The sequence below is a fragment of the Podarcis cretensis genome (genome assembly GCF_951804945.1).
Source record: "Podarcis cretensis genome assembly, chromosome: 12".
In the NCBI taxonomy this organism is placed as follows: Eukaryota; Metazoa; Chordata; class Lepidosauria; order Squamata; family Lacertidae; genus Podarcis; species Podarcis cretensis.
The window spans coordinates 1,145,225-1,162,245 of record NC_137181.1 but is presented as its reverse complement, the minus strand read 5'-3'; the positions used below and the strand labels follow the sequence as shown (position 1 = coordinate 1,162,245).

Sequence of the window (17,021 nt, the reverse complement as noted above, 5' to 3'; positions counted from 1 at the left end):
GGAAAGGGCTAATATCCCTCTGGCCATTTGCGGAACAATGCCACGCCCTTATATATGGGAAAAAATGGCCAGAGAGTCAGAATTCATAGGATTTTTTTTTTCATAACATTTTAAGTTATTTTGGCCTTACCATTTGCAGACAAAAATTTTCCTGCCCCTTTATTTACAGGATTGGTCAAGGCCCATATGTATTTGTATGTGTTTAAACTTTGAATTGACTTTGAAGTCTGATTTTTAAATAGTAGACAAAATGATAAACACTGTAATCACTCAAATGCTTGATATTACCAGTTGTGCTTCAAAACATCACAGCTTCACCTCTCACCTTTTAAAACTAAAGAGCAAAGCTAGGCTGAATTTTAACTCCATCACCACACCAGAATTTAAGAATTACCCTGCAATGCTTGTGGACACATGTCCTTCCACACAGCCACAAATTGGGAGAATCGAAAGGGACCCTGGGGTCATCTAGTCCAACCCTCCAAAATAAAGGTTCACAGCAAGATTTCACAGCAAGATTTGTACTACACACACATACTTATGTACACAGGCACTACTGGGGAAGAGAGCACAATCAATGCTCCTATCATGTACTAAGGAAGAGGGAAATAAAAGTACCCGCTTTATACTGAACTCTGTAAAGGAAGAACAGTTTTCCTAAGATAAGATAGGAAGAGAATCTGGGAGAGATTATTTTATAAGCATAGGGTTATGTCAGCTGATATACCCACTCAAATAATAGAACCAGTCCTGGATTTGATTTAATGTCTCTGAACTTGCATAGGAATGGTACGCCTAACTACGAATTTTAAATAACGATACATAGGAAGGTGAGATGTCGGGTACTTTTAGCAAAGAATGTGCCCCCTTCCCTTGTTGAAGGAAGCTTACTCAGGAGTAAATTCACTTGGCACAGAAGTAAGAGGGGGGGGGGAACCTGAAAGAGACAGGAACAAGTGGGGGAGGTATTTTCCAATAAGATTTCCAATAAGGTTGATCTTAGAGACTGGTATCAGGACTGGACTCTATAGATAGACAATTGTTGTCTATCAATTGTTGTCTATCAAAGCTTCTACCTTTTATGTGCTTCATGAAATAAATACACTGCATTTTAGCTTGAGAGAGCAGTTGTGCTCAACTACGCTTTTGCAGCAGAAACATCCAATTCACATTAGAAACATTCACATTCCAGAAACATTAGAAACATTCACATTCCAAAATAGACTGTAGACTCACAAGCTGAAAAGTTGCGGCAAAGCAAGAGGTGGGGTAAACATTTGCACCCTTCATTCTCATTTTGTCTTATTTAGGACTGATAAGGTCCAGCATGGCTTCCTTAGATTTAAAATTTTGAAGCAAGCTTGCAGTTTAAACTATGCGCGCTTAAGAAAGGCAGTCTGTCAGAGATAGAAGGAACAGACAACACATATAACAGACAACGTAAACACACATATTCTCATATATGTAGTAACACACAACACACATAACAGACAACATGTAAACATATATATTCTCATCCTTTAGTTGGTTATTGCAAGGAGTTATTAAGTAAAATTAGTAGGAAGGTCCCACATGGTTTTAAGAGCCTCCTTGCCTCTTCAAACACTACCAGTTAACCAAACTGGCAGGGCTCACAATGCTTAGTTGACTGGGTACCCCTTTATATATGCATGCGTTGTTGTTGTTACTTTTTGTTGTTTTTTTTCTGGGATAGAGAAGGGAGAAAGAGAGGGGTTGATTAGGATTTGGGTAACTTGTACAGGGGCTATTTAGGGTTTTCCTTTTCCTTGTTGCTTGGCAACTTTCTAACAATTTAACAAGCTTCACCCACTTGGTTCTTTTCCTATTCCTGTCTTATTTCCTATTTCATAACTTGGGGTTCCTTTCCACTCTGCCGATCCTGCCCAATTCCTCATGGGCTATCCCTCCTGGCAACCTCCTACCTATCGACAATCTCAGGAAAAGGGGCCCTACTGAATGCCCGCGCCATGTGGTGCCAGATCGGGTGATCCCTGGATAGAGTTTTGAACCGAAAAGCCCCCTTGCTTTTGGAAGCGGGCTCACGCACGATACACATGTTACGTGGCACCGACCAGTGCGGCTGGGATTAATTGATAGAAAGCAAGACCCCTTCCTGCCCCCTCCGTAAGGGCGCTCGGGAAGTTCGGATGAAGAACTCCAGCCCCTTGCTTTCAACTGAGATGCCCGTTGCGGAGAGTCGGCTGTCTTTCCAAGCCGGGTCTCTCCGTCTTACTTTCGGACTCTCAATTGGTGCGGCTGACTGGAGGGTTTGAGAGGAGAAAGAGATAGAGCTCAGAACCCCCCTTTTGGGTCGAGCAGCAGTCCACGGTCTCTCTCACCAATTGGACCAAGAGACAGGCGAGAAGGAGCGATAGAGAGGAGGGCAGAGAATTCAGTTGCCAGGAGATTTCCACCCCTTTCCCACCAGTGCACTGGATTTTTTCCTTTACCTTATACTCACGTGTCTTCTATGATGATCCCAGGATTGATGAATAAGCCAGCTGGATCCCTCTTTGCTCCCCGGCTGAACTCCTGGGGCTTTCGATTACCGCCAGGAAGATGGCCGGGGGTCCAAAGGATCTTCCCAGGCAAAATGGCCTGGTGCCGGCTGAAGATTTCGGGGCCCCCGGTCAGCAACGCGGGAGAACCGCATGCCCCACATTGGGGCGCCAACTGTTACGGCAAAATCTGGGTGTGAGGCTGCTCTGCCACCCAGCTCATCGGACTAAGTCCGTGGGTCCCTGCGGAGGAAAATGAGCTCAGCCGGAGACAGGAGCAAGCTGCAGAAGATCCAAGTTTATTGCGCAACAGGTTCAAGGCGAGATTGAACAGTGAGAAAGGGGTGACATGAGTTTTTGAAACTCCCTCCATGTCCCAGAATACAGTGCAAAACACGTCATGAATACATTAAAGAGAGGTTTGGTTACACAGATTACATCATGAATATATTAAAGGGAGGTTGGGTTACACAGATTACATCATGAATATATTAAAGGGAGGTTTGGTTACACAGATTAACATATGGAGGAGGGAGGGGGGAATATGCAGAGCTGGTAAAAGGTAAAGGTAAAGGTACCCCTGCCCATACGGGCCAGTCTTGACAGACTCTGGGGTTGTGCGCCCATCTCACTCAAGAGGCCAGGGGCCAGCGCTGTCCGGAGACACTTCCGGGTCACGTGGCCAGCGTGACATCGCTGCTCTGGCGAGACAGAGCCGCACACGGAAACGCCGTTTACCTTCCCGCCGGTAAGCGGTCCCTATTTATCTACTTGCACCCGGAGGTGCTTTCGAACTGCTAGGTTGGCAGGCGCTGGGACCGAGCAGCGGGAGCGCACCCCGCCGCAGGGATTCGAACCGCCGACCTTTCGATCAGCAAGTCCTAGGCGCTGAGGCTTTAACCCACAGCGCCACCTGCGTCCCCTATGCAGAGCTGGAGATATGCGCAAATAAACACTTCCTGGGGATGAGAAAACAATGGTCCCAAAAATGCATAGTCTGCTACCTGACATTGCCTGGAGGAAAGGCTGATCAGAGCGATTTGACAGGATTAGGGTCTTAACACCTTGCTTGAGGGATTATGCTGGACAGGGGGGTGTGATGGAGTCCTAGAGAAATTGAGCAAACTGGCACGTTGATTTTCTATGAATTTTATAGATTTTAGTCCCTTTTGACATTGACAATTGGAAATAAATTGATATATTGTAGCGCAGAAGAAGGTGAAGAAGACATGCCCCCCCTTCAGTATCACTTTTAAGAATCATGAGTCATTCACTGCCCTGCTAAATGCTGGGTTTTCGTATGATGGGGGAAATAAAAACAAATTTAAAGCATGGGTTTGAAAGGAAGGGGGAGTAGATCGCAATGTATAGCCATGTGGGGAGGGCGCGGGTTGTGCTTTCCCCCTGCCAGCTTTTCCTCGTTTATTTTGGCCAAGGGAGGGAGCAGCTCAGAGCCCAGCCAGGATACAGCATCTCTGGATGTGCGCAACGCACGGGGCTCCTCCTGGGCGCCTGCTTTGCAGAGGGGAAGGGCAAGCTTGGGGCGCTTGGCTTCGCCAGGGTGACGCGGAACGGAACCGGATTCCTAGAGAGGACAGAAAGAAAGGTGGGGGGGGGGGAACCAGGTCCTCCCGATCCAAAGCCCCTCCCTCACTCTCAAGTCACTTCCTGCAAGGGGGGGGGGCGGGCGGTGGATGTTTTGCGTGTCTCCTTTGCCAGCTTTGCTGCCTGGGTGGCTCCTGCTGCAATCGGGTGAGTCTCCTCTCTCTCTCCTCCCTTTGGGGGTCCCAGGGCTGCAGGGGGGCCGTGTCCAGATCATGCGTGCCCCCCAGGGTCCTGCACCCCCTCCTTGCTCTCTGCAAATCCAGGGGGCGGGTGGTTTTGCAGGAGGGCTGCAACCCTGTTCTTCCTTCCTAGCCAAGGCTGCTCACCGCTTTGCTTCAATCCAGCCAGACCTGAGTCTGCTGCAATGGCAGAGGAGTCTCCTGGGGGGTCCAGAGCCCCGTCTAGTCCTGTTGAGTCTCAGTCAGTCAGGCTGGAGTCAGTCTTCGCCCCTCTTGGGGGAGGAGAAAGAGCAGGGAGGAGGGGCTGGCTGGGCCAGGGAGGGGTCAGGCCCTCCCTGCAGGAGTGGGGGGTCTCTTCCTGCTTGGGGGAGGCGGCGGGGTGAATTCCCTGGATTCAGAGATCCTAACTAACTCCTGACCAGTGTCTAATCTCCCTTTCCTGAGCAAAGTTCTTGAGTAAGTGGTCGCTGACCAGATCCAGGCGCTTTTGGAAGAAACTGATTTTCTGCATCCATTTCAATGACCCAGATACAAGCACACCCTCCCTTGTCCTCCAGCTAGAAGAAAAGCTTTCCCCCCCACCCGTTCATCAGGCAGGGAACTTATCCAGACTCCTGGCTGACCCAGGTGCGCCCGTTCAGACATGCAGCCTCTCAGGTGTCCAAATGATCTTCTGAGACTGACCAGGAAGCCCTGAACAGAGAACCACCAGAGAAGGAATCGGAGACCTGCTGGGAAGGGAGGGAACCTTGGGAGGGATGGGGGTGAAAGGGGCAGCCCCCCCTCCCAGTGCTGAGAGTTACTGGGAGACCCTCTTCCCACCAGCTGTAATTCCTGAGTTCCCTGGCAAGGAGGACGGTTGCCTAGCCACTTCACGGGAACCTCTCCCAGCAGTGCTCAGCACCCCTTACAAACTACGGTTCCTGTGGTTCTATGGACTCTTTAAAGGGGTCTCATCCTGCTTTACAGATGCAGTGCAGGGGAGAGCTGGGAGTGTGTGTTGTCGTTTTGGAATAACTTTTAATGGAGTTTTATAACAAGGATCATGGGAATAATGAAGGTTACAAAGAAATTGTCCAAGTCTTCTCATTTGTGTATCACAAAAATAGTGCAATAAGTTTATAGGAATATCTACAACATATAGTTCATTATTAGAGGTTAGACAGTGTCTGAGTTCTTGGTTTGTGATAGAAATGGTTCTACAATAGGAGGTAAAAGGCTTAACTTGGTTTCTGTTCCTTCCCTCCCGTTCTTTTGGTATCTGAAGAAGTGTGCATGCACACGAAAGCTCATACCAAGAACTAATTTAGTTGGACTTTAAGGTGCTACTGGAAGGAATTTTTTTATTTTGTTCTTTTACCTAGTTATGACTGGGGTTACACTTACTTCTAATGCAGCACAGCTTCCTTCTCAGCCTAATACTTTGGTTCCTGAGCAAGGGGCATTTCCCTCCCCCATCCACCTCTCTCTTAGTCATCTCACTCCTGAGGGATTCCCACAGACCCAGGGGATCCCCTCAGCCCTTGTTCTTGGTTTGGGGATCTCCTTTTCCTAGCAGATCTCTCCCCTCCTGACTGGAAGGAGACCCTGGTTTAGTCCGTCTTCCCACAGCTTCTCCCTCTCCTGCCTCCTCAGACTCAGCCCTCCAGATTAATTCCTGCCTCCATACTCTCCCCAGACCCTCCACTGGGTCTTCTTCCTATTTAAGCTGTGAGACTCCTTCTTCTGGCTAGAGAGATTCTCCCCAGATCAGAGCCAGTTCTCCCTCAGACAAACCCTCTCCCCATCCCCATCTCCCATCTCAAATCTGTCCCTGTCAAACTCTCCCTCAGAAAACGGCTCCTTAGATTTTCCCTCCAAAAGGGCTGGGAGCCAATCAGAAAGAGAGAGGCTCCCGCCCTCTGCTGGAACCTCGGAGGCACTGCACCCCCACACTCTGCTCTGGCTCTGAGGGAAAATACCTCATGGGAACATGTGGGTTTAAGCAAAAGCAGAAAACTAGGAATAAGAAAGGATACAAAAAAATGTATGCACAATATGTTTATGGGAATATCTACAACATATGGTTCATTATTAGAGGTCAGTGTCTGAGGAATATGTTGAAACAAAACCAGAAAAAGGGGAAGCAGCTGAAGAGGGGTGCTTACAGACACAGTAGGAATGTGAGCCCTTCTATACTTGCTTTTTAGCACTGTTCTTTGGCCCTCAGACCTAAGAAAAAGGGACTCCACCCCAGTAGTGTTTCGTGAGAACATTGGAGAATCCAAATGCTAGAAACTGAGGCAGAAGCAGGAAAGCAATGGGCCCTGAATTGGGGGGGGGGGGAGAGCAACCCTAGAGGACCCCAAAGTTGGCAGGTTGGCTGGCTTCTGTCTCTTCTCAGGAGACAAGGAAGAGTGTTCTTTGGGGAGGAAGTCAAAGGGCAGGAAGGGTGCAGAACCTGCTGTGACTGAACAGACTATAGCCTAGTGTCTCATTTACACTCGTACAAATGACTCACTTGTCAATCACAGTTCTGACTTCTTTCACTGATTGAAAACACTGAAAGACAGGAGCAAATAGGCTGATTCATCCGACAGAAATTGTCTAGGTTTCCTGCACATTTTGTATAGTAACTTTTCTTCTAGGAGGACTAGATGCTGACTTCTCCTTCTCCCTTTTTGAAGGCAGTTCAGAGTCTGGGCTGTAGTCCAGCCCAGCCCTGGTTCTTAGCAAGACTCATCCACGCTTGCTCAGGGAACTTTATTCTTCCTGTGGCCATGTATCTGTTTCATAACAGAACAATGTATTTGCTTTGTAGGATTTGTAGACACGTAGGACAGACGGAACTGGGCAGAAGAACAAGGGCTTTCTTCTGATCTCTTGGAGGCTTCCTGAGAGCCCAGATGGATGAGCAAGACTCAGCTGGCCCAGAAGCAGGAAGAGGCCATGCCATCAACACTGGGATCAGTGAAGGATTGTGGGAAAACTCTGTGCAGAAGATCCTGGGTGAGGAGGACACCTTCAGCTCAGAATTGCAGAGACAAAATTTCAGGCAGTTCTGCTACCAGGAAGCCAAAGGACCTCGAGAGGTTTGCAGCCGATTCCACCACCTTAACCGTCGGTGGCTGAAGCCAGAAAGGCACACGAAAGCTGAGATGCTGGACCTGGTGATCTTGGAGCAGTTCCTGGCTGTCCTTCCACCAGAGATGGAGAGCTGGGTGAGGGAATGTGGAGCAGAGACCAGTTCCCAGGCAGTGGCCCTGGCCGAAGGTTTCCTCCTGAGTCAGGCAACGGAGAGGAAGCAGGCAGAGCAGCAGGTGAGAGAGACTGTCCTCTGGATACTCCCAAGGAGCTCTGAACATGAGAGAGAGTATCCGGAAACTCCCCAACCTTTTTTTGGAAAGCACCTAAGGAATGATATCTGATACCCTAAAATGCATCTCCCATTCCTTTTCTATTCTTTCTCTCCATTCTGTTTTCAATCCTTGTTGCTTTTTCATGAAAAGGATCTGTTTGCAGAAATGGACCCGTATTCCACTGAGGAAGAGAAGACTCCATTGGACACCAAAGAAAGACCACTGGGTAAGGAGGAAGGAGCTTTTTCTCCATTTTGTCACATTCTGCGGATTTTGAAACTAACCTGTTGGTTCTTTTCATCTTTTGGGGAAGGACACTTGGGGCCAGGAGCTCAAATGTCAAAATTCATTCAGTAGGTGAGACTTTTTCTGAGGCCCATCTGTAATTAGAGATGCACTGCTTCACTGCTTCACTGCATTAGCATACGCTAATGGCCGGCCACTTGCTTCTGCCTCTCACAGGTAACAGAATGCTGCCAGGAAGACCTCCTCATCCATCTTTGCATGGAGGCAGAGGAGAAACAGCAGCTCTGGAACCAAATCAGGTAAGGAGAATGAAGGATTGTGGGGAAAGAGGTTTAGAGATGGGGCACCAAGGGTTCTCTCTCCTCCTGATGGCGGGCAAAGAGGCTCCTGCTCTTGACTTCTGTCAAAATTGTCCTTAACAAAGGTTGTAAAGGCCATTCCAGAAGGTTTATGTGCAGAGAATTATGAACAACTACCTCACGTTCACCAGCCTTCTGAAGGATGCTAGTATTATTTATCCGTCATTGCAGTTTTATTTATCAATTTAACTTTTAATGCTAAGATAAGCTTCTAAACAATTGACAAACCATTAAACCATGGCCTGAATTCACCTCACAAGTCCCATCAGTTGCATTATAGGGCTTTCCCCCTCCTTCCCCTCCTTGTGGCCCCCTGCACCCCTGAAGTTGGCTTTAATGGAACACTCCTGCAGGCCTATGACCTCCTCCGGCAACTGGAAGAGCTACGCAGCATTCCTGGGAAGGGGTCCTGGTGTTCTGGGACTCACAGCTGCTCTCTTGTGAACAGAGTAAAAGCAGCGTAGACGGAGGAGAGGAGGTATCTGGGCATACCTACTTTATTTCTACTAATTACAGATTAAAGAACATAACAAACATGTATGAGAGGAGCAGCCCTCATACAGACATCCAGTCTTGTCACAAGACAGAGCAGAAAGATAAAGTACAATAGTACCAGAGACGGAAGTCACACAGACAGGCTTCCTTTCACACAGAACAGAAAGTAAACAATAGAATGAGATGATCTTTGCAATGGGAGGAGTGAAACACTAACATCCTCCCCCGTTTCATGATAACCATTGCAATATCTAGTACATCAGCAATCTATGTACATATACATCCAGTTGTTCTCTGTTAACAACTTTAGACAACAAATCAGCAGGAATTTCCTTCCCTGCCATGTAGGACACGTTAATGAGTCCTCTCTGGACACAATCCCTTGCATGACATAGCTTGATCTGCAAGTACTTGGTTCTTTAGGGCATGGGGAAGGTTTTCCCGCTCCAGAACAGTAGACGGGGAGAGGAAAGGGGGGAGTGTTGAGCAGAGAGAATGATCTGAAGAACACACAAAGATGAATACCAATCATTAAAATACACAATAAACAATTCCGTTAAGACCTTAAAATGTGCATCCATAATTAATATGCACAGCAAAACAATCCCATTAAAACAGAACAGCAATGAACAGGCAGAAAGCAGCAGAGCACTCTGTTGTAGATAATCTGTTGGCTGTCTAAGAGGAAGACTTCTCTCTTCTTCTTTTAGGGTCCAGTGTGCTTTGAAGATGTAGCTGTTCGTTTCACAGATGAAGAGTGGGCTTTGCTGGATCCCAACCAGAAAGCTCTGCATAAGGAAGTCATGGAGGAGAATTGTGGGATCATGAACTCTCTCAGTAAGGCTCCCTGTTGAATCATGATGTGTTTTGAAATTCAATACGTATCTATATATGATGGACCTCCAATATTTTGATGGAGCTCAACAGCACCACCTACAGCATTTGCGATTCTGACACCCTCACAGTGAACCCTGAATGGAGGGCTATCTGCTCTTCTGTCTCTGAAAATTCTTCCTCCAGTTTTCCCTTTTAAAACCATGGTTGGGCTGGTCTGAACTATCTGGGCCTTCAGGGATGTTATGGAATTTGAAGAAGCTTCTGTCAGGATTTCTGTTTCTGTTTTTGCTTCTGTCCGTTTTTCATAGACAAAAGAGATGGCTGACATTGGTATGGTGTGAATTCCATGATTCAGCAGAACAAAATCTGTTCCGGAATAGAACCGGGCTTTTCAAATCCCACTGTCATGGGCTGGCTGGATGTAGAGGAATGGTGGGAGGAACCAGGTGGGAAACCCCCAAGGGAATAAGGCTCAGAGCCTGGGGAGTGGTGGTGGGACAAGCATGAGTTGTCAGAGGGAGAGGAGGAAGAGATTGGGAGGAGGAGGTGTTGGAAGCTGAGGAAGTAACAGGTTTTAGTGAGCAGGGGGAGTCTGTGGCAGAGAGGAGTCCGGAAGGAGAAGCTGAAGAAGAGGGAGGCCAAGGGCACAGGTGAGTCAGGCTGGTGATGAAGCCATTGTGTCTTTCCCTCCTGCTGTGATAAGCTCCCTCCCCCCCCCCCTTGTATCCCTGAACTAGAAGAGGTATGAAGAAGAAGGAGCAGAGACAGTTGTGCTGACAGAAGGGAAGGACCCATGAGAAGAGAAGGCTTAGTCAGTTGTGGGAAGGCAGGGACTTGAAGTTGCCACGACTTCCTCATGGTGGCTAAGTCTATGGGAATTGTTCTTGTGCTCACTGGGCCTGACACTACTGAGCAGCCTGTTTGTTCTCATAAAGAGTTAACTTCATTTATTCCATGTGATTTATTGCTGATCCGTTCCTGACACTCAGGTTCCTATTAATGCCTGTTGACAAAAGCAGTGAAGCCGGTTGTAAGACCTTACATTTAATTCCCTTCTGTTCTTCCTCTGTATTGTTAATTAGCATTGTTCAATAATCGAGGGTTGCATTTCTTCCTGAGTCTGTGATCTGTTTCTCTCTTTGTTGCAGGTGGTAATGAATTGGAAATTAAAAACGAGGGAGACCATGACAATGTCTACCCAATGGAGAAGCGATGTAAATATACAGAGTGTAGAGGGAACTTTAGTCAAAGCTCCCATTCCACTTCCCTTCAAATAAATCCCTTTGGGAAGAAATCCTATCAGTGCTTAGAATGTGGAAAGAGCTTCACGCAGAAAGAAAGTCTCATGACCCATCAAAGAATTCATACAGGGGAGAAACCATATAAGTGCCTTGAATGTGGAAAGAGCTTCGCCTGGAAGGAAAGTCTCACTTCCCATCAAAGAATTCATACAGGGGAGAAACCATATCAGTGCATGGAATGTGGTAAGAACTTCGCCTGGAAGGAAAGTCTCACTTCCCATCAAAGAATTCATACAGGGGAGAAACCATATCAGTGCTTGGAATGTGGAAAGAGCTTCGCCTGGAAGGAAAGTCTCACCACCCATCAAAGAATTCATACGGGGGAGAAACCATATCAGTGTTTGGAATGTGGGAAGAGTTTCAGTCAGAGTGCCCATCTCACCACCCATCAAAGAAGTCATAAAGGGGAGAAACCATATCAGTGTTTGGAATGTGGGAAAAACTTTACCCAGAAAAAGAGTCTCAGATCTCATATAAAAATTCATAAAGGGGAGAAACCATATCAGTGCTTGGAATGTGGAAAGAGCTTCAGTCGGAAAGAAAGTCTCACTTCCCATCAGAGAATTCATACAGGGGAGAAACCATATCAGTGTTTGGAATGTGGAAAGAGCTACAATCAGAGATCCAATTTTAAGTCGCATCAAAGAATTCATACAGGGGAGAAACCATTTCAGTGTTTGGAATGTGGAAAGAACTTTAGTCAGAATGCTATCCTGAAGACACATCAAAGAGTTCATACAGGGGAGAAACCATTTCAGTGTTTGGAATGTGGAAAGAACTTCAGTCAGAAATTAACTCTTAGTTTCCATCAAAGAATTCATACAGGGGAGAAACCATATCAGTGCTTAGAATGTGGAAAGAGCTTTAGTCAGAGGACCAATCTCACAGCCCATCAAAGGATTCATACAGGAGAGAAACCATATCATTGCCTGGAATGTGGAAAGAGCTTCACCCAGAAGGAAAGTCTCACGAACCATCTAAGAATTCATACAGGGGAAAAACCATATCAGTGCTTGGAATGTGGAAAGAGCTTCACCCAGAGATTAACTCTCACTTTCCATCAAAGAATTCACACAGGTGAGAAGCCATTTCAGTGCTTAGAATGTGGAAAGAGCTTTAGTCAGAAGCCCCATCTCACAGCCCATCAAAGAATTCATACAGGTGAGAAACCATATCAGTGCTTGGAATGTGGAAAAAGCTTCACCCGGAAGGAAAGTCTCACTCCCCATCAAAGAATTCATACAGGGGAAAAACCATATCAGTGCTTGGAATGTGGAAAGAGCTTCACCTGGAAGGAAACTCTAACTTCGCATCTAAGAATTCATACCAGTAGTGGTAGCAGTAGTCATTTTATAACGGTCAGTGACCAGTATCAAGATAAAAACACCAATTACAATATTGAATAGTTTAGAACAAAGTAGAGTAGAACAAAATAAAATAGTATAAAATCACATACAGTGGTACCTCGGGTTAAGTACTTAAATCGTTCCAGAGGTCCATTCTTAACCTAAACTGTTCTTAACCTGCAGCACCACTTTAGCTAATGGGGCCTCCTGCTGCCGCTGCGCCGCCGGAGCACAATTTCTGTTCTCATCCTGAAGCAAAGTTCTTAACCTGAGGTACTATTTCTGGGTTAGCAGTGTATGTAACCTGAGGCATATGTAACCCGTGGTACCACTGTACACATAGAAAGTTCTCGTTTGTCATTTATCTATCAGAAAGAAGTTCATTCCGAAATGGTCACTCTAATCAGGTTTACAGAGACACTCAGAAAGGAGATTGACTTGATAAGTCATAAGACATCAATAAAACCTTTTCTACCCAACTCATTGAGAGCCAAAGATAAGGTTCAGGAAATGAGCTCTAAATCACGAGAGTTTACAAGGCAGAAGCTTGACAGTGGAATGAAAGAATAACATCACTTAGTGCATCTGTTGAATAAAGTTTGCCCTTACTACTGTATTTTTCCATGTATAAGACTATAATTTTTCCTAAATTTTTCAAGTTTAAAATAAGGAGTCGTCTTATACATGGATAGTGCATAGTGCATTTTAATTTGGGGTAAAAAAAACAGGGGTTGTCTTATATATGGTGGTGCCTTACACATGGAAAAATACGGTATATGCTGGGTCCTATCATGGACTACAGTTCAACTGGCCAAGAGACATATGAGGACTTTATCAGGGGATCAAGTGGTCATATAGACTTAATCAACGTGGATCCTCCAAACTCCTACAATCAAGCTCAGAGAGTCTTACTATCCTTTAGGACCTCCCAAAATTCCCTCACTGCTACATCGCACAAAGCCTATGTTGATTTCCAAAGGAATTTTCCCAGTATGAGTCTTTTAACAACCTGATTTTATCACCACGAATTCTTCACTTTAAAGCAGCCAGATCCCAGAAATATAAAAGGACTCTAAAGAGGAGAACATAAAGGAGCTTAAGCAAATCGTCTCAAGAATATTTGATCAGCTGTTGGGAACCAGAGGACCCAATTAAGAATAAATATGCCCTAGAGGAGAATTTGATCATCCCACTTAAAGATTGCATACCAGGAGAATCATAGAAACACAGTGGGAAGGGGCTACAGGGGCCATCTAGTCTAACCCACTACAGTGCTGGAGTTTCAACTAAAGCATGCATGGCAGATGGCTTCTGGTGCTGCTCTGCCTTAATGGAGGCAGCTCCCATGACAGCGGGAGATTGTTATTGAAGGAAAAATAAGGATGATTGAGGGTAATTATCCTTGCAAATTCCCCCCAGGGACAGGGGGAACAGGCTCCACTCACAGTCCATCTATGTACATGCCTCTTGCTCCAGCATGGAATGCGGGAGGCCGGGAGTGCAAAAGAACTTCGCCTGCCAATAACCCTCCTATGCTGCCATTAGGAAGCAGAGGTTCTCCTGTTAATTAGAGTTTAATTTGGACTAAAGTACAGGTGCGTGCGAGAAGAGATGTAATCATAAACTGTGCAATTGAATCAGCTGCAAGGTTGTTAAGGTCTGAACTTGAAAGAAGACTTCAATCAGTGTAAATGACGGTGTGGGGGAGGGGAGTCTATGGTCTTTAAATAAAGTTTCATTTTTTACAGATATGATTTGGCAACCCTCCCTGAAATGCTAGTTCAATTATGTATGTATGGGTGAAGCTGGATTTCAGTTATGGAGTATAATACCAAGTGAAACTGTGTGTGTTATAAAGAAAGAAGGAAAAAGGAAAGCTCTATTCAGCAGAAGGTTTATGATGGAAATTTAGAGCTGACTTCCCTATTCTCTATTATTTGTGGACTGAATGCTAAAAAGACTTGGAATTTAATTTAATCGGAAATATATTTGCTTACTGTATTTTTGGCTGAATGGAGAGATGAAAGGAATCTGTGGACTTGCCAAGGAAGGTTCATTACTGAGCTATTTGAAGTTTGTCAGATCACTCCCTCCCAGGCTGAGAGAAAAAAGGCGAAACAGGATATTTACTGGAACAGTGTGATTTTTGCAGCTGCTGTCAAACTTGCAGAACAGTGAATCACAGGACGGAGAAATGGAGAACTTCTGAAACAACAATGGGATATTGGCTCCTCCCAAGGCATGATGGAGAGCGGCAACGGCTGGGAAAAGATAGATGTAATATTTTACAAGGACAGGAAGGAACACGGACAGAATAATTGACACACACAGGAGGACATAGTTGGAATGCTTCACTTACAGCTTTATAAATAATTTGATATTTAACACGAATGGATGTTGTTAATATTGCAGTTGTAGAAGGGATTGTTATTTCAACTGGGGCATAATTGAGATGAATAAGATTTTGGAACGCAGAAATAAAGTAAATCTTCAAACCATCAATTCTAGTATGCGGGAGCTCACCTAAATGATATAATTTGGCATTTGAATGATTGGGATAAGTAATTGTATTATAATTTGGCATTGTTATAATGAGGTTTTCATTGAATTAGTGTAATTGAAAACTAATAAAAATTACTGTAAGAAAAAAAAGCATGCATGACGATAGTCATCCAACCTGTTGCTTAAAAACCCGCAAGGAAGGAGAGTCCACCATCAGAATGTTCTGCCTCATGTTTAGTACGAACCTTCTTCCTTGTAACTGGAAGCCATTGATTTGGATCCTACCCTCTGGAGCAGTGAAAACAAGCTTGCTCCATCTTCCATCTTGGTCGCATGTTCTAGCTTGCAAATATCCTTAAATTGTAGTGCCCAAAACTGAACACAGAACTCAAGGGGAGTCTGACCAAGTTAGAACAGGCGCCTCCCGGCCGAAGCCTGCATGCCCTTCTCCACCAAGCCGACGAGCCGCTCCCAGCGGTATGAGCGTCAGCCAGCCATGCGGCCTGCCACCCCGCACACCATCACCCTGCAGCCTTCCTCCTTCAGGAACCTGCGCCTGCCCAAGCGCCTGCGGGTGATCTACTTCTTCGCCAGGACCCGGCTGGCACAGAGACTCATTATGGTAGGCTTTGTGGGCGGTGCTGCAGGAAGTGGGGTGCTTGCAGTGGGAGGAACAGGCAGGGCTTTTTTTTTTTTTTAAATAATTTTTATTAACTGGCCAATCACATCAAATTAAATCACATCGCATAAATTCCAAATTACAAAGCCAAATTTTTAAATTTTGTTGGGGGAACCCATACTTCAAGATCCAAAGGGGGATTCAGATCATCTTCTTATTACTGCGTTAATGTCCAAATCAGTCCCAATCAGTCCAGACAAAGTTCATAATTCTATCCAGTCTTATCTTGGTGTTTCCACATCATATCTTGTTCATATAATTTCTCTTTTTCCTTTACGATCTCTTCTGTTAGTCTCCTTAAGCCGATAAGCAAATATAATAATCCTGTGTGGATTTCCCGTTCCTCCAAACTAAGTCCAGATGTTGTTGTTGTTGTTTAGTCGTTTAGTCGTGTCCGACTCTTCGTGACCCCATGGACCAAAGAACACCAGGCACTCCTGTCCTCCACTGCCCCCCGCAGCTTGGTCAGACTCATGCTGGTAACCTCGAAAACACTATCCAACCATCTCGTCCTCTGTCGCCCCCTTCTCCTTGTGCCCTCCATCTTTCCCAACATCAGGGTCTTCTCCAGGGAGTCTTCTCTTCTCATGAGGTGGCCAAAGTACTGGAGCCTCAGCTTCACAATCTGTCCTTCCAGTGAGCACTCAGGGCTGATTTCCTTCAGAATGGAGAGGTTTGATCTTCTTGCAGTCCATGGGACTCTCAAGAGTCTCCTCCAGCACCATAATTCAAAAGCATCAATTCTTCGGCGATCAGCCTTCTTTATGGTCCAGCTCTCACTTCCATACATCACTACTGGGAAAACCATAGCTTTAACTATACGGACCTTTGTTGGCAAGGTGATGTCTCTACTTCTCAAGATGCTGTCTAGGCCTGTCATTGCCCTTCTCCCAAGAAGCAGGCGTCTTTTAATTTCGTGGCTGCTGTCACCATCTGCAGTGATCATGGAGCCCAAGAAAGTAAAATCTCTCACTGCCTCCATTTCTCACTGACTTTCCTTTCGCTTCCAGGCATATCCGCAACTGAGCGTCCTTTCGGCTTTGGCCCAGCCGCTTCATCAGCTCTGGATCTACTTGTACTTGCCCTCCGCTCTTCCCCAGTAGCATGTTGGACGCCTTCTGACCTGAGGGGCTCATCTTCCAGCGTCATAACTTTTATATGCCTGTTGTCTTTGTCCATGGAGTTTTCTTGGCAGGGATACTGGAGTGGCTTGCCGGTTCCTCCTCCAGGTGGATCACGTTTGGTCAAAACTCTCCACTATGACCTGTTCATCTTGGGTGCCCTGCTCGGCATAGTTCATAGCTTCTCTGAGTTCTTCAAGCCCCTTCGCCACGGCAAGGCAGTGATCCATGAAGGGGAAGTTAGATTAAAGCATGACTATTTCTTCCCTCAATCCGGGGACAATGCTTCTATTGATGCAGCCTAGAATAGGATTAGCTATTTTTGCTGCTGCATCACACTGCTGAAGAGAAGTGAGAGTGGATGAATGAAAAGCCTTGTGAGGGGTACATGGGTGTTCTGTCCATGGGAAATTGAAGACTGCACCAGCAAGAGGACTTCCATAGTGCCCAGATCCTCAGCTGTCAGGATGGGGTGGGGAGGCAGAATCAGCACC

The 17,021-nt window shown here is 46.0% G+C and overlaps 1 protein-coding gene across 2 annotated transcripts; it reads left to right on the top strand.

Annotated features, from left to right (window-relative positions):
- The first annotated feature begins 4,179 nt into the window (after positions 1 to 4,179).
- LOC307199098 (uncharacterized protein) lies at positions 4,180 to 14,727 on the top strand. 2 transcript variants are annotated; one of them, XM_079946733.1, is made up of 6 exons: positions 4,180 to 4,271; positions 7,104 to 7,602; positions 7,792 to 7,867; positions 8,104 to 8,186; positions 9,452 to 9,578; positions 10,727 to 14,727. In XM_079946733.1, exons 2-6 carry the CDS (start codon positions 7,189 to 7,191, stop codon positions 12,283 to 12,285), a joined length of 2,259 nt encoding a protein of 752 aa, XP_079802859.1. In that variant the 5' UTR covers positions 4,180 to 4,271; positions 7,104 to 7,188; the 3' UTR covers positions 12,286 to 14,727. The 2 variants fall into 2 exon arrangements, with proteins under 2 accessions (XP_079802859.1, XP_079802860.1); XM_079946734.1 differs by lacking the exon at positions 4,180 to 4,271 and having other exon boundaries at positions 7,363 to 7,602; positions 7,805 to 7,867.
- Positions 14,728 to 17,021: the final 2,294 nt, after the last annotated feature.

Coding starts and splice junctions, on each gene's coding strand:
- LOC307199098 (XM_079946733.1), top strand. CDS start 7,189: ATGGATGAGCAAGACTCAGCTGGCCCAGAAGCAGGAAGAGGCCATGCC. Junction 7,868..8,103: donor CACCAAAGAAAGACCACTGG/GTAAGGAGGAAG, acceptor TGCCTCTCACAG/GTAACAGAATGCTGCCAGGA. Junction 9,579..10,726: donor TGGGATCATGAACTCTCTCA/GTAAGGCTCCCT, acceptor TCTTTGTTGCAG/GTGGTAATGAATTGGAAATT.